Source organism: Arachis duranensis, chromosome 4 (genome assembly GCF_000817695.3).
Source record: "Arachis duranensis cultivar V14167 chromosome 4, aradu.V14167.gnm2.J7QH, whole genome shotgun sequence".
NCBI classification, from domain to species: domain Eukaryota; kingdom Viridiplantae; phylum Streptophyta; class Magnoliopsida; order Fabales; family Fabaceae; genus Arachis; species Arachis duranensis.
In genome coordinates, this window is record NC_029775.3 from 5079632 (window position 1) to 5097754 (window position 18123).

Genomic DNA, 18123 nt, shown 5'->3' on the forward strand with positions numbered 1-18123 from the left:
TGTTATGATTTGTTTTCCCCTCGCCTTGTTAGTTAGAGTTTTTAGAGGGGTAGGATTTGTTATTTTGGGAATCTTGAAATAAGTTTATGTATTTAATACTATGTGAATGTATATACTTTTGTGATTTAGTGGCGTAAAATAAAGTCTCTTTTCGTTTTCTTAATTAAAGTTTCGGTTCGTATTCGCGAAGGCTCAATATTAAATAAAGATAGTATATAATAAAAAGGTTTAGAAGTAAGTAGCACTCAGACTTTTAGTACGATGATGACGTACTAAAGGTTAGGGTGTTACACAGCAACTTATTAGCAAGCGGTAGACTCTTAAATAAAGCTTAAATTCACAACGAATTAATTTTTGACCTATCAAATTGAAAGATACCGTAAATAAAAAAAATTTAATATAATATCATACAAATTATAATCTTTTGAATTAAATTAATCTAAACTTTACTACAAATAAAATACTATTAGCATATAATTTAGAAATAAAATTGAGAAGCGATAAAAGACCAATACAATTTATTACTTTTTATTATTATTTTTTAATTATTAACTTAATTTTTTTAGTCTAACAATTCAATAATATAATTTTAACCTACATTTTTAGATATTAATTGTTAACTACTTGAAAAAAATAATAAATTCTACTAATACTCTAATATTTCTTATAAAAATTATATTGTGTAATATCATTTAAACATAAGTTTAGTATAATTTACTTGAAATTAATATAAAAATGCTATAATATTATAACACAATATAAATTACAGTTACCAATTCAAGAAAAAATACATAAATAAACAAATAAGCTACCAATTCAACAATAGATTCAGATTCATGAGTTAAACCCTATAATGCACAAATACTTTACTTAGTTGTTGTGCCTGCGTGTACGACATTTATCGACACTTATCCAATACGCGTATCCAATACGCGTATCTACCGTGTACAACCATGTCTTCGTAAAAAAAATTCACTAGACACATTTAAATATTATATATTATTATTTATTAAAATAAAAAATATTTTAAATACTTTATATAATTAAAATAAGATATTTAAAATAAATAAAAAATTAATTTATATTATATATATATACATATCTCCGTATCTTTTAAAAATTTTAAAATTCGTATGTTGGCATATCTAAAGTCATATCTGTGTCAATGTCCGTGTATAATAAGTTAAACTTTTCTCACATGACTGTGCCATAAATAATAAGAAATTTACCTATAACTACCTTTATCTTTACAGAAGTCAAATGAAAATATTCTAACATCAAAATAGAGACACAAAATACAGGAACAAGCAAGACCTCAGTCGGTTGCCATCCTAAGATGGGGAAAATTTCGGAAATTCCTGCCAGCAGCAGCACTGAGCAGTGAGTTTTGCCGAATTGTGGCGCACTCTATATACTCTTGCAAAGGTGGAAGACTTTCTTGTTCACCATCTTTGGATACTTGCCCTCGAATAATCTGACCAACCACAAAAGGATGCTCTCAAATGGTATCCCTAACATGCTGGGATTTGAAAAATATAAATTGTTCTTACCTTTGATGCCCATGATCGTTCTGCTTGCTGACAAACATCACGAATGTCTCTTCCGGACATACTGAAAAGAATGGCAACCAGTAAACAGACTAAACAATAAATATATGACCTTGATTGTGGGAATATTGATTATTGAGGTTAGGAAACTGGGGTAAAAGGCTAGTTACCAAAATCCAAATATTAAGAAGACGCAAGGGTTGGTAGGAGAAAAAATAAGCAGGTAGTTTTTGTATGTTTCTCATTTTCGACCTTCTTGTTTTGACTGCCCACCAACCAACCTGTAAGTTAATAGCCCAGTTGTGGAGGACAAAAAACGAGAGACCAACTTACTCTTCTGTAGCTCTGGCAAGTTCATCTAGTTCAGGTTTGGTTAGGTGCTTTGCATATTTGGATGCTATTTGCTGACGATTACGGTGATCAGGTAAGCCAAAAGGGATCATAGTATCAAATCGGCTAACATGAAAAGAAATAGCAGTTAGAATAAGATTTGATCGGCCAAGCAAACATAGCAAGCTGCAGAGGAACTTGTATTGAAGCTCACCTGATTAATGCAGGATCAAGGTCTTCCTTTCTATTGGTAGCAGCAATCACGACCACTTTCTTATCCTGCTCAAAGCCATCTATCTGCAAAATTGATTCCTTACAACGGTCAAATTCTATTAAAATTTAAACTTTCAGCAAGTTTGACATATGGTTTCAATTAGTTGTTGAACAGATTGCTTAACAAGGGTCTATTCACACTTATTACTTATCAGGCCATTTACTATCTAATGAAAATTAACTCAACAGCTTACTTGGAACCACTGCAGATATAATCTCATCACAAACTAAATCCTATAATCAAAACAATAATAAACCTTTTTTCTCTTTGGCCTATTTATTTACATAGATCAATCAAGACTAAGCACTTAAAGGCTGAATACTTGTTAAAGCTCAATGTTAGGACCATATTAGTTACAATTCATTCATGTGAAATTAGTCTAAATAGAAGGAATAGGGTAGAGATAAGTGTGTCTAGTCAGTTGGGATCTTTTGGGAGAGATTGGGGATCTACAATTCCCTTATAAGAGTATTTGTAAATTGCAATTCGTCTAGGATTCTTCTTGGCATATTGTCAAGAATTTCTCAAAATATACACAGGGTTATATATTCTTCTCTTTCTTATTTGTAACAGGGCTAACACACTACCACACAATTTCAACAGACATAAAGCAGCAGGACATGAGAATAACCTGTCGTAACAACACTGACAATATTCTCCTTGTAGCTTCATGCATTTCATTATCCCGAGCAGCAGCAAAAGAATCAATCTGTATCCCAAAATAGAAGACAAAGTCTCAATCAATATGCAAGGTACATAAAAAAGAAACCATTAAGAGAATGAGAGGTACATAGCAACTCCTCAGAAAAATGTCTAGCTTCATTACCTCATCCAGAAATATAATAGCACCATTAGGAAGTTCATTTGCAAGTGAAAACACTTTTCCCAGAAGGCGTTCACTTTTACCGTAGTATTCAGACATTACAGCCTCAAGTGGAACATATAACAAAGGGACACCCTGCCAAGTCAAAGCATGCGCCCTTCAGTTTATTATTTACACTCAAATTCAATTCATCATGTCATACATAATTTATCCTCAACGAATTAGAAGATATTTTCAAATAAGCGGCAGCTGAATAATTGACCAAGCATTAGGATATTCCGAAACCATTGCAACAATAAAGCTATATGGAAAGGCTGGAAGTAATAGATTAAAAAAATAGCATACTGCTTGATTGGCAATAACGCGAGCACAAGAAGTTTTCCCTGTACCTGAAACCATACAAATGGGCCATAGAGACATCATAACTTGAAGAATGAAAACAAAATACTGTGCCAACATACTAGGAATAATCTTTTTATTGAATTGAGATTCCAACGTCATAGAATAATAACTTGATAGGTGCAATTTTGTTATCAAAAATAGCAAAGGAGCTTTTACTCAATCTGTAGGATCCCATACTAGAAACAATAGTAGCTTGACGGTCATTGGAATATTCGGTATAGAGAAAATGCATCTATGTAGCTTCATTATTTTTAATGTACAAACTACACAAAAGGAGCTATGTAAACAGAAACATGTTCACTACTTTTATTGACTATTTTCCCAAAAAAGAAAAAGCCTTCTTTTTTATAATAATAATAATAATAATAATAATAATAATAATAATAATATCCACACCCCACTACTTTTATTGATTATTTTCACACAAGCAAAAAACTTGTCATTTAAAAAACAAAACAATTGTAATAACCACACTCTTGAACGTATTATTTAAACAAGAGCTTTTTTGTATACCTGCTCAGTAATGGAAATTCTCCTTGTCATCCAAAAACATTTCTTAATAAATAAATAAACAAAAACAATGGAAAATCTTGGAGTAAAGACCCAAAATTGCCCTTGACATTTGCGTTACACCTCAAAATGGCCCCCGAAATTTCAATGAACCTAATCCGGACCTCCAAATATCAATTCTTGGCTCATGTTAATCCCTCGGTTCATCTCTATTAGTTCAACTCAAAACCCTAATGGAAAGATACAGAACGCCTTACTATTGCGCCATGGAGGAGAAAGAGAGGAAGGTCAATGGGTTTGGGCTGGGGGAGAGGGCGTATTTTAACTCCATTTTTAAATGATGTCGTTTATTTCGTTAATTTGCATCATCAACAAAAGGTGTTGTTTTCATTAAATCACCTTTAACATACCAACTTAGCACGCCGTTAACAGAGATGAACACGGGATAAAGTAAGTCGCGAATCAAATTTGGGGAGTCTGGATTGGGTTAATTGAAAATTTGGAGGAGCATCTGGGTCTTAACTCGAAAACCATGTCACATTCAGTTGTTTCTAAATTCTTGTTGGATATAAAGAATTCCTCCTTAATATCAATAGCTCGAAGTTATTTTTAAAGTTCAAACTTCACAGACATGGTTTCCTTCAGGGAAACAATCCTAACCGAACAGCTCTTTTCTCCCCTTTTGGTGAAACAGTTAAGTATTTTTTAAATAAATAAATAAAATGAAATTTAAAAGCAAGAGAAAAAAATATATATTATTCCAACCTAAACATACCCAAAAGACTTGACTTTACTAAACGGTGAATTAAAGGGGCCAAAATTGCACACCTGGTGGACCTTCAAACAGCACAGCTCGAGGCCGGTTTGATTCAAACTTTTGACGAGTCCCTCGTGCAATATTGTCATATACTTCAGGACTATGCAAAGCCAACAGTATTGTATCTTCTATTACTCTGCAAAATAAATAATTTAAGTAAACGAGTATATTTATACAGACATAAAGGGAAACAAATTATTGTAAGTAAACATGGGTGAATGCTAATGTGCTCTGGAAAAATTAAGGAATGCAGCACTCCTTGAACTTTAAAGCCTGAATTCTAAACCCTAAATCCTAAGCTTTGAATCCTAAACCCTGAATTCTGAACTCTAAGTCACTAATATAAAATATAATAAATGGAGGGCTAAGATTTGTTTAATTTGCAAAGAACTGCAGTATAACAATTTTGAATTTTCTGACATAAATTGTTATCCCGCCATTCAACCTTGTTGAGAATGACAGTCTAATCTTTCTTTCTCTTAAAAGTTCAGATACAATCTAGAATCTATTCTTTCACTGACTACAAATGTACAAGGCCTCAATTAACAGAAATTAAGCACAAACCCAATAAAGTTTTCTTCAATAAAACACATAATGTACAAATGAATTCATACGAAGTCATAATTAAGTTCCTAAGAGGATTAAATAAGTGATTTAATCTATCTTACTTTGGGCTGCTTTGCCAGAACCATTTGCTTCACCATATGAATAAAAAGTTCAGCTAGTTTAAGAAAAATGGAAAGAAAAGAAATATGGTGTGTCCAAATTTACATACCGTTTTTGATGTTCATATCCAGCAATGTTGTCCCATGATACCTCACCATTTGATATACCAATGGGTTCATTCAATCCATAAATTCTCAGTCCCATGGCCTCAAGACTAGAAATAGATTTATCTACAGATGGCGACTGTTCAGTCTCTTCCCTTGACTTCCTTTCCAGGGGGGCACTTCTTTGTCCCATCTTGCTACCAGCTAATTGTAAAACAGAGACGAAAGCATCAAGCTCTTCAGGACTCAAGTTCCCTTGCTTAATAAGTTCAATTTCCTGCGATATTAGCAAGAACAATATAAAAAGTGTTGACCACCTTTATTACCTCTACATTTACAAAAGCACAATCTGTGAACACCAAACAAAAATTGCAAAATTAAATACTGACAGCTTTATCTGAGCCAATGAGAGAATGAAAAAAGAGTATGCAAAGATCTCCATCATGTCCATTCATATCTATTGAAGATGGATCATCCCCTTCAATATGCTTTTTCTTGGACGGATGAGTAAGGGCAAGCTGCCAAGCCACTGTGCTGGATAATTATTTGCAAGAAACATCAATGATTTTAACAAAATTATGACTACAAAATCTGTGTAATAAGTTTAACCATGCACATAAATTGAGAATGAACAACCTGTCCCAAGATCGCAATAGCATATCCGATCCACCTCCGTTCCCTTCAGCTTTCAGTCCAAGATTTGTTGCGAGATTTGCAATAAGTTGCGGGACTTCACAGGCAGGAGGTATTTGAAACTTAACGCTGACCTGCAATTGCAATTTTAATCACCATATATAGTTTGATTTCTATTAGAGGCAAAGGACATCATCAATATAGGACAGTCTTCGATAATTGTGTTTTGCTTTTTTAAGTGGGGAAGAAAATCGTAGAATGTAGTGCAAAGACAAAGTTGTTGGAGGAAAACTGAGGTTGAATTTGATCGATATCACAAGAGATCACGTGAAGCTAAAAGGCTAATAAATTGCAAAGACACTCCCGGTTATATTTAAAATAAGGGTTCTGACAACAGAGCAATCGTTACCTAATCAAGAAATACATAAAATCTTCAGAATTTTTCTATGCTTTCATCGTATTCAAAACACAAAAGTTCATATATTGGATATCAGTGCCTTAGTTAGATACACCTTTAAAATGATATTGGATATCATATTGTAAAAGGACAGATATACAGACAAATTTGATTGCAATCAGACTTAACACTGCTTAAAAATTGCGTTGGTATTATAGTTTCCAGAATTAAGGACCATTTTCACATATAATATACTAATATTTCCATATAATAGCAGTGTAGAAACTGATGTAAGCAGCAAAAATCCCGTATACTTATTTCAACTGAGACATAAACCAAAAAAGAACCATCACCAACTTTTTCGAACATTTGTTCCCAAATGTATCATCTGACAAGTAAACCCGAAGAGGCAAATCATGGAATAACAAAAACAGAAAGATAAAAAATGAGTAACCTTTTGTCCTTTAACAGCAACAGTGAAGCGAGGATAAGAACCATAACGAACTCCTTTCTTCCTAAGCAACTCCTCAATGCGCTCGCGTTCTTTCTTCGCAACAGCGTGCACATCCTCAGCGCCGCCAACGCCACCGCGACCGGCATCAGCATACACCGTCTCCGCCAATCCAATTCCGAAAGCGCCAGCTAACACAGCCGGAAGCAACGAATACGGTGCCTGATAGTCATCGTCACGTGAGGGTCCGGATCCCAAAACTCGAGGCACGGCGAATGAAGCAAGTGCTGATTCTAGAGAAAACGTTAAAATAAATAAATTAACAATGTTTGATCGAATTTCAGAAATTGCGAAATGACAGAAAGGAAAATCAGAAGAGGAAGGAAGGTTACTGTGAGGGGAAAGGGGGCGAGAGGTTAGGGTTCGGAGGGGGCGTGCTGTTCTAGCTAGGCGCTGCATTAGTGCCATTGGTAGAGTGCAGAAGACGAAAGAGAGGCGTAGGCGTAGACGTGTAGGCGTGGTAGTGTATGCTAGAAATGCCTCAGACTCGAGTCCAGGCAGGTGAGGGTTTAAGACTGAGGGGTTTAGTCTTTAGTGCCACCGGCTAACTAAACCACTCCTTTCTCGAAATTTCTTGGTTTGTTGCGCAAGTAACAACAGCGAGTAGTAAAAAACCCAAATGAGCCAAGGAGAGCTCAAAATTACCTAATTCAGCCAAATGAAAAATCAATACATGAATCAACTAGGACGAATTATTATATAATTCGAATCAATATGATTCGAATTATAATTACATGTAATTCGAATTGATATGATTCGAATTACTAGGAAGGCAAGAATCCAATGAAGTTCGAAACAACTTGTTTCGATTTACATCAACGTAATTCGAATTTACTTAATTCGAATTACTAGGAGAAGTGGATCTTAGGGAGGTTCGAATCTACTTGATTCGAATTAGGTGAAATTTGAGTTACATAGTAATTCGAATCAACTTGATTCGAATTACAAGGAGTTCGGCTATAAAAGGAGTTCGAGCCAAGTTCATTCGAATCACTTTCTCATTCTCCAACCCCACCAAATCCCAGAGAAGAAGACCAACGTTCAGTACGAGTGCGAGCAGAGCGGCTGTTTCTGTCGATGGGGGACGATCCGGGAAGGCTTTATCGTTTGGATGGAGTAGCTCATATCGCCGGTGTGATCAACGACGAGGTTAGTGGTTTATGAAAGCGATTTATGATAACGGTATTTGTTAATGGTTTTTTATAATGGTTTATGTTACTGTTAGTGGTTTAGGATAGTGGTTTAGGAAAGTAGTGTAGGCTAGTGGTTTTTGTTGATGGTTTTTGTTAATGGTTTTTGTTAATGGTTTTGTTTTAGCGGTTTATTGTTAAAGGTTTTTGTTAATGGTTTAGGAAAATAGTGTAGGCTAGTGGTTTTTGTTGATGGTTTTTGTTAATGGTTTTGTTTTAGCGGTTTATTGTTAATGGTTTTCGTTAATGGTTTAGGAAAATAGTGTAGGCTAGTGGTTTTTGTTGATGGTTTTTGTTAATGGTTTTTGTAAATGGTTTTGTTTTAGCGGTTTATTGTTAATGGTTTTTGTTAATGGTTTATTGTTAATGGTTTATGTTAATGGTTTTTGTTAATGGTTTTTGTTGATGGTTTTTGTTAATGGTTTTTGTTAATGATTTCTGTTAATGGTTTTTGTTGATGGTTTTTGTTAATGGTTTTACCCATCATGATTTATTTCCTGGTTCCTTATAAAATATATCGGTTATGTTAGTGGTTTGTGCATCTGTTCTAATTATGCGGTTTATGTACTGGCCAGCCTCGTCGTTGCATATCCAGCGTTAGGCGGCAACAGGGGATGCGTCTTGATGAGAGGTATGTCCCGTACTTGCAGATGGCAGGACTTATACGTTCCGTACTTGCAGATGGCCGGATTGTACCATCTTGCGAGACTGAACGACAGATGGTTCCGACTAGACGAGCCCCTAGTCAGTGCATTCGTCGAGAGGTGGCGGCTTGAGACGCACACCTTCCACATGCCGTTTGGAGAGTGCACCATCACGCTTCAGGACGTCGCATACCAGCTGGGGTTGCCAGTCGACAGAGATTACGTTAGTGGTTGCCTTACGGACTTCCACCTTTACATTGAGGGTGGGAGACCTGCTTGGCAGTGGTTCCATGAGTTGCTCGGTGTTTTACCTCCGGAGAACCAGGTGCAGAAATTCGCAGTCAACTGCACCTGGTTTCAGGAGACATTCGCAGAGTGTCCAGATGGGGCAGATGAGGAGACAGTTAGGCGATTTGCCCGGGCCTACATCATGATGTTATTGGGTACGCAGCTGTTTGCCAACAAGTCCGGCAATCGTATACACATCAGATGGCTACCGTATGTTGCTCGGCTTAAGGAGATGGGTCGCTACAGTTGGGCGTCGGCGGCACTAGCATGGCTGTACAGGTGCATGTGCCGAGTCGCCAACAGACATGTGGTGAAGTTAGCTGGCCCGTTACAGTTATTACAGTCGTGGATCTTCTGGAGGTTTCCCACACTTAGACCATCTGGGTATGATGAGATCAGCTGGCCCCTTGCCTCGAGGTACCGTTATTGTTTTCTACTAGATATTGTATTTGTTATTCTTTTGTAATTATGCCATATATTCTTCTGTTTTCTTGTACGCAGATGGTCTGGTTACAACCCTGGGATTAGCAACAAGGGACCTCGGGTACAGATGGCTCGCATGAAGATCGACTTGTTACAGCCTCGGCAGGTAAGTAAGCAGAACTTATGTGTATCTCAAGTCATTGTTTCAGTTTATATCACTTAACTGAAAGTACAAACGATTTGATTTTGATTTTTTCAGTTCATATGGATGCCCTATAGCGCAGTCGACGTCATCCAGGTTGTCCATCCTGAGGTGTTGGAGCCTCGGCATACGATGTTATGGCGATGCAGGACGTCCCTGATTTATTTTGCGGTTGTTGAGTGGCATCAGGTTGATAGAGTTTTACCTCAGTTTGGCGGCGTCCAGCCCATACCGTCTCCCGCCCTGAACATCGACTTCCTGATGTCGAAGGACGGGAGAGGAGGTGACCGTTGGTTCCCGGCACAGTACCCTGACTGGCATCTTCACTGGCAGGAGCGTGCTGATCATATTCTACAGTTTGACATCGTGCCCGACCCCGGACCGTCACATGAGTTCTTGACATGGTGGTATCATCACGGAAAGAGGTTTTTGTCGCCGGAGATGTTACTGGGGGATCCGAGAGGTGTTCCTATTCCTGATGAGGCGACGCAGAGGGGTGCAGGCCGACTTCCAGACATGGACCGGGTCGAGGATGTTCCTGACAGACGTCGTATTGAGAGGAGAGCACGAGTTGGGACACGTCGTAGCCAGCGTGAGTGGAACTGGGTAGATCAGGCTATGGATGCCGGAGACGACCCAGTTAGGGGTGGGGGAGAGTTGGTGGTTGTGGAGGCAGGAGGAGGGTTGGTGCTGCTAGACAGGGTGCCCAGATGCCTGGGGGAGGTCATGTTGCGGGGGTTGATAGGGCCCATCAGGGCGGGCATGATGGTGGGTCCCCTGGATCTGGTGTGGGAGATCCCACGAGTCACACTGATGCTGGGCTTGGTGGTGGAGGTCTTGGAGATTACTTCGTAGGTGTTCCCGGTGATGATCATACCCTTCAGGATAGTACTACATGGGTGAGTCCTGGCTCGATGTTCGGAGACTTTCTCGCCAGTGATGGCATTGTGCACGAGTTTGGTGGACCACATTTCCTTGAGGATACGAGTTTGGTGGACCACATTTCCTTGAGGATATCCGGACCATCATGCAGGAGGATGAGGCTGCAGCCGGACGGGTTCATACGACAGGGACACAGGCACCGCTGGACGTTGATCTGAATGAGCCTGCCACGGTAGCTCCTGCGCATCCTTTTGCCATGGGTGGGACCCCAGCATCGGCGCAGAGTATTGGATCACACTCAGTTGCCGGCCCGTCGTCATCCAGACCCGTCCATGTTGCGCCTATGACCCCGAGACAGCCAGTTCCGGATGACAGCGACGAGTCGATTGAGGATGAGGAGCCACTTATTCGTAGGGGCTACCGGACACGGGTGCCACGCCGTTGCGGCACTGGATCGCACCTGTTTAGATGATTCATGGATAGTGGTGTATGTCTTGTTGTCATATTTATATTGTGTACTTCGTTGGTTGGTTATCATTGTTATGGTATGTACTTTCTTATTATGTTATTTGATTTTATGTTATGTACTCTCATGTTTTGTTATGTCATTTACGTCGATGTATTCTACTTTTATGTTATGATTTATAGTTTCATGTTATGTTATTCGTTATCAGTCATACGAGGATATAATGTTGTTTGTTCTAGTTATAAATGTCAATGATTTAAAAGACATTCAACAGAAATATTTGGTACAAATAACAAGTTTCATTACGCATACGAAACAAAGTAGTTCCAGACAAGTTGTAATACATTAAAAGTTAAAAACAAATAGAAGACAAGTGCTAATACATTAACAAACAAACACATACATAGCAAATCGCCTACTGATTTGCAGCAGTCCGGCTGGGGCCTGCGGCTTGTGGACAACTACGCCTGGTGTGACCTGGCTGCCTGCAGAGGCCACATCTCTTTGGCCGGTTCGGATCTGCTTCATCCATGTTGGTGCGAATTCTTGTGGATCTAGGACGACCCTCCCTCGCACGCCTCATACTCGGATCCGGTATAACGGTAGGCCCGGGATAAGGTGGCCAGAAACCCTCCGGAATGGGAGGGGCAAATCCCATCTGATAGACACCGAAAACGGAGCTAAGGCGATATACCTCGTGGACATAAGGCTGCCATGTAAGCCGTGAATACGCACAGCATGCCAGTGCGTGCGGACAGGGAAAATGAAGTGCTTGGAAGTATCCACAATCACAAGTCTTAGACCCTAATGAGACCCTGTACGTACCAAGAGAGAATGAGCCTGTCGGAGTCGTCTCAGCAACGGTGTACTCCGAGTTATCCCTGTCGTAAACAGTCACCGTGAAGTGCCTGGCTGTTCTCAGGTTGGCCTCGATACACTTTACTAGGTATTGACTGAATTGTTGTCCAGTACCCATCTGAGCCTCTGCCTCCCTACCCTTACGGACGAATAGCTCTGCTAGCCTTCCGTATGTGGCCTTCACCAGCGAGCAAACAGGGAGGTTTCTAACCCCCTTCAGGATTGAGTTGACACATTCCGAAATATTGGTGGTCATGTGCCCGAATCTCCGACCCTCATCACAGTGCTGTGTCCACAACGAATACTCGATTCGGTTCGCCCAGTCACACATTGCCGGATTCTCAGAGCGCAGAATGTCAAACCAGTAATCGAACTCCACCTCGGTCTTGGCATATGCGGCGTTAACAAGAAGCCTCCGGGCATCTTTTTCCTTGAACGTCAAGGCAAAATTCGCTGCAACGTGTCGAATGCAGAACGCCCGGTACGCAGCAGGCGGTAGCCATCCCCCATCCGGAGCCTCGAGGGCTGCCTTGATGCCGTTATGCCTATCTGAGATAACTAACAGACCCGGCTGAGGTGTCACGTGCTCACGGAGGTGGGAAAGAAAGAAAGACCATGACTCAGCATTCTCACCCTCAACTAGTGCAAATGCCACGGGGAGGATGTTCGAGTTTCCGTCTTGTGCAATGGCGACTAGCAGTGTTCCCCCATACTTCCCATATAAATGGGTGCCATCAATACTCACCAAAGGCTTGCAATGACGGAATGCCTGGATACAAGGGGGAAAGTCCAGAACAGCCTATGAAAATAAACCTGAGAATCGTCAACCTGTCCCCCAACTCGAACAGGGCAAGTCCTGAGGACGGCTACAGTGCCAGGCATCGTCAGCTGAACTCCTAAAACCCACCTAGGGAGCTCATTGTACGACTCATCCCAGTCCCCATATATCACGGCAACGGCCTTCTGCTTCGCCATCCATACCCTCCTGTACGTAGGGCTGAACCCAAAGTGTGCGGCCATGGCATTTTGAAGCACCTTGATGTTCACAGCTGCATCAGCCCTAACCATCGGCATAATGAAGGTGGATATGACATGGTAGTCCAGACTCCTATGGTCGCTGGAGATAAAGCTGGCGAGACATGTATGCGGTCCGTTGTATCACTTCACTTCCCATATACCCTTTCGCTGTCGGAGACTCAACCGAATTAGCCATGTGCACCCATTCCCAAACTCAGAACACTTTCCCACATACCTGCGGTAGTCAGACTCAACGACCTTGTACTGGACCCCTCGACGGATACTGTACGTCTTCACACTCAACAGCGCCTCATCTTTATCCTGAAATTGTTGGCCAACCTGGAACTCATTCATACCGGCAGACCCCTCGGTATCTCTAGCACCAAATCCTGAGGCCTGCAGAGCATTGTCGTCCTGCCGCATGGCATCCAGGTCCAATGAGGAAAAATGGGGTGGATACTGCTGTGTGCCAGAACTAGATCCACCTGTAGCCCTTGTCGGAACAGTAGTTCCAACATCATCGCCGCTTTCATCAGCGATCATATCCGGCTCCACGTCATCGTCATCTGGATCATCAAACAAACCATCACCAACACCAGCCGGTGTGGGACAATGTACCTCGGTGGGAATATGTTCCCCATACCGAACCTCGTCTCCAACATTGCCGCTCAGATCAACGGCAAACGAAGGGGACGCAACAGGCTGCATCGGTGGCTCATACACAGGAGCAGAGGATGAAGCAACAGCAGGTCTCGAGCTCGAGCCGGCAACCGCGGCTATAGTAGTGGCATTCCGGTTCGAACCACCCGAGCTAGATACCACATCAACCAACTTTGCCAACAGCTCTGGTGTCCTTACCTCGGGAAACTGCCTACGAGAAATAAACATAACCTGCAAGTCCTCGTCACTACCGATTGTGAAACAATCAAACTTCACGGTGTCATGGAGCACCGCTGTTGGAATGCGGTAGAAAAACTTCTTGATCCTTTTAACGCCTTTAAGACCCAGCTTCTCCAGCACAGATCTAACAAGTGCATCGTAGGTGGTTGTCGGCGTCACGATAATACATAGGGGATCCTTATCAGTGAACTTCACGCCGGACCGAGTTTTTCTCTTAATCGACCCTCTGTAATGTACCAGAACTAGGAAACTCTCCTCACTGGCCATCTCCCCTCTTTCTTTAGAGCAACATGAGTTCACAGCATATATATACAGCCCTGGCTCGCACTATATATATATAATTCGAATCTATATGTTTCGAATTATGTAATATCACAACCTAACCTAGTAATTCGAATTAACTAGATTCGAATTAGCTAAGTGTAATTCGAAACAACTTGTTTCGAATTACTTAACAATGTGTCTTCCTAGTAATTCGAATTAACTAAATTCGAATTATGTTGAGGTAATTCGAAACAACTTGTTTCGAACTTCATTCATTTGTTGCCTTCCTACTAATTCGAATCATATCAATTCGAATTACATGTAATTATAATTCGAATCATATTGATTCGAATTATATAATAATTCGTCCTGGTTGATTCATGTATGGATTTTTGATTTGACTTAATTAGGTAATTTTGAGCTCTCCTTGGCTCATTTGGATTTTTTACCCTAATAATTATATAATTTGATAGATTAAATTGGCTACTGGCTACATATATTTTCTTACAAAATAAAAAATAAAATATATTACTTTCAATATTATATTTTCTTAAGAGACCTTTCATTTTCTACATTACCTAAAACATGTTAGTATTTACCAAATCCAACTAATCTATCAGTCAACACACTGGTGTGAGAGTTTTTGTGGATAACTGTCTCAATTATAATTGTTCAATAATATATTTTTCCCCCTTTTAAGCTCTCATTTCTTAATACTCATAACTATGTCAAAAAAAAAATTAGAGAAAATATTTTAGAAGGAAAGAGGGTGAATAATTTTTTTTCTTTTACGGTATTTTTTAGCTCAACAAGTTAAGGACTAATCTGCCACAGATTTGAATTCCATTTAAGGGTTTGTCGCTAGCCAATGAGTTGCTGCATGCACAACTTAATTATTTTATGAAGTGTAATAACTAATTTTGAACCATCCATATCTCAAATGGTATAGTCTCTCCATACTCATCTAAAAAGTAAACTTGATTAGAATTTTTTTTTTTTTTGGTTTACACCAGGGTATCCATCAAGCCGGAAGCCCAATGACTAATCCCTCGGGTACTGCAGAGGCACACAAAGTGGGCGACCCTCCCAAGCAAGCAAGCTCCATTCCCATCCTCCAGTGAGTATCGAACCCGGGAGAGATGGTTAAGGGACACAAACCCTCATCCATCTGTGCCAACTTGCGTTGGTGAATTTTTTTTAATTATTTTATGAAGTGTAATAACTAATATCTCAACCTTAATCTTTTTTAACCAGCCCACTCTTATTTTCTATTTTTTTTTGTCAGAGACCGGCCCACTCTTCTATAGACAAGCACATCCAACATCCAACATTTTTATTGTTTCAATTTCAATAACAGTTGGCCGAAAACATATTTACCAACAATTAGTTGCATGTTCAAGCTAACTACTCCCAAAATATGTAGTTTTCATAAACCAGAGTAAGATTTCATGTATGATATGGTGTTTTTCTTATAAATGGGAGAGGGGAGAATTCACGTAGCAGCAATGTTGTTAATTTATAAATTTAAGTTTATGACAATGTATGAAAATGCATGCAATGATGCAAGACTTTTTTTCTTATTGACAATAGGCAAACGTCCAAACAAAATAACAACAAATTTAAAGGGACTAACATTCGTTCTATCACGGGAAAAAATAGAGAAGGAAAGAAAAAAAAAGAAAGAAGAAAGGTAAAAGGAATGTAATTAGATAAAATCTTATAACCAAATAATAACTAAATTAAATCTAGTTTAAACAACATGGATACATATTCATCTCTGTATACTTGTAGCCAATTACAAAATCAACAAATCCGACATTTTTATTTGGGAATTTCTTTAATGAAGAACAGAGATGTTTACTAAATTTAGAAAATACATGTGCATTACACATGACTTGACTTAATTTTTGTGAATTTTTTACTTAAAAAAGTAATATTTACTATTCACTAAAATTTAATTTTTTATCATAAATATTATCTTTTCTATTTTGCTGGAACCAATGTTTCAACTAGGAGTGTTCAAATTCAAACCGATCCAAATTAAACCGCTCATCCAATTCAATCCAAACCGAAAACCGATTAAAATCGTATTAATTCGGATTTGATTAGATTTTATTTTTTGCAAACCGCTGTATCGAATCAGATTTCGATCTAATTTTCATAACCGATCCAATCCAATCCAAACTGCACAATGTACTATAATATTATTATTTTATTATTATATTTACAATTATACTTATAATATGTTCAATTTTTTATACATTTTTATATATTATTTATTTATTTATTTTAACTAACCTATAATTTTATTTCTATTGTTATGTTATTGTTGGCTTTTTAAGATATTGTTGATTATTTAAGATTTGATGTTGAGACTTGTTATATGTATTTAATTTTTTTAATTTATAAAACCGCAAATCCAATCCAATCCAAACCGCTTGAAATTGGATCGGATCGGATCGATTTTTTTAAAAATAGCATTCAATCCAAATCGCATCACAAGTAAAATTAATGTTTAGATCGGATGAGATTTTGACTCAAAACCGATCCAAATCGCACCGCAAACACCCTAGTTTCAACGGCATGAAAATTCACTTAAAAAAGTAAATAATTACAATGATTTTAAAGTGTTCAATTTCTTTGATGTCATTTAGAAGGTAATAGAATTAAAAATATAATGAATCCAGCAAAGATTATATGCTTGAAAAGAAAATGAAATTGTTTTTTTCCCCTATCTAATGAAAATCAAGATGGTTGACAAGGAACATCGTCCTATAAACAAGTTGCAAGGTGCATAACAGACACTGTCTGATGTGATATTATAAGCTTATTCTAATTGGATTAATTTATACGGCTATAAACAAAGGAGGGCAAACAAAATAACAACGAAACATGTCATATCGTATCAAGACTTGTGTTCCTGAAAACGATAAAACATCAAATGTTTCAATCCCACTGAAACTGATAATCTTAACCTTAATCATATCCAACGAGAATTTTAAGCTATTTCATACCACATGAAAAAGTAGTTCTTTCTTATCTCTTCAAATATTCTGCATAAAGACAAAATTATATAAGTCAAATAAAGTTTACTTCCTTTTTTTCAGAAAAAAAATTATTGTTTCTAAAAAAAGATTAAGTGTTTCAAAGTCATTTCAGAAAAGAAAAAATTTTACATACAAACACAATATTTGGTTAAGGACTACGAGGTAAAATAACTTAAAAATCAATAATATTTTTTAGTTTTATACTATAAGTTTTACTAATATATTTGAAAAAAACAAAAAAAATAAAATAAAAAACTAAATAACTCTGACAATTATTCCCTAAAAAATAACAAAATTTTCAAAAATAAAAATTTTAATCTTAATTGACTTTTAACGAATAAATCACGAGTTAACCATTTTTATAAAAATAAAAATCAAAAAACAAAAGAATATTTTTTTTTACTGAATGCCTCGTTATCTTTAAAAATAATTGTCAGGCCGTTTAAAATTTTTTTTCCCTTTAATTTAATTTATACCAACTTACAAAAATTTTTTTCCCTTTAATTTAATTTATACTAACTTACCAAGTTCTATCCCAAGAACAATGTTCCCCAGCAAGCACACCTCTTTCCTTAAGATCGAATTAAAGGTGTAATCGAATTAAAGGTGACAAGTACTAAAATATTAAAAAAAGAAGATATTAGTTCGAATGAGTAGCCGGTGAGGGGATAGAATCATAGAACATAAACCCTTGTTCTTCTCTACCACACTCAATCTCCAATAGCAGATCCTCTGCTCTAAAAAATTAGAGCATAATTAAAAACGAAAGCAACAAATTAAAAGCATCAAGAGGCCCACAAAATGAGGTACCGGGACGGGGAAAGTTGGAACCCCAATTTTAAACAATTTAATAATTAATAATAATAAACACATTCTGATAAAGCATTTCAGAATACACGAGGGAGACCACAAAGAAAAAAAAAAAAAA

At 38.0% G+C, this 18123-nt stretch overlaps 3 protein-coding genes across 3 annotated transcripts; all 3 read right to left on the minus strand.

The window, feature by feature from the left end:
* Positions 1-1158: 1158 nt before the first annotated feature.
* On the minus strand, positions 1159-7582 carry LOC107482969 (uncharacterized). The gene is made up of 13 exons (XM_016103562.3): positions 7347-7582; positions 6958-7247; positions 6110-6240; positions 5863-6007; positions 5479-5750; positions 4715-4839; positions 3320-3363; positions 2978-3109; positions 2783-2860; positions 2092-2174; positions 1881-2003; positions 1551-1611; positions 1159-1474 (listed from the first exon to the last, which is right to left on the minus strand). The coding sequence occupies exons 1-13, from the start codon at positions 7420-7422 to the stop codon at positions 1316-1318; spliced, it is 1719 nt and encodes a 572-aa protein (XP_015959048.1). The 5' UTR covers positions 7423-7582; the 3' UTR covers positions 1159-1315.
* Positions 7583-11524: 3942 nt separating this feature from the next.
* On the minus strand, positions 11525-13035 carry LOC107482851 (uncharacterized). Its single transcript, XM_016103444.1, has 2 exons — positions 12781-13035; positions 11525-12736 (listed from the first exon to the last, which is right to left on the minus strand). The coding sequence occupies exons 1-2, from the start codon at positions 13033-13035 to the stop codon at positions 11525-11527; spliced, it is 1467 nt and encodes a 488-aa protein (XP_015958930.1).
* A 90-nt stretch (positions 13036-13125) lies between these two features.
* On the minus strand, positions 13126-14151 carry LOC107482850 (uncharacterized). The gene has a single exon (XM_016103443.1). It carries the CDS (start codon positions 14149-14151, stop codon positions 13126-13128), a length of 1026 nt encoding a protein of 341 aa, XP_015958929.1.
* Positions 14152-18123: the final 3972 nt, after the last annotated feature.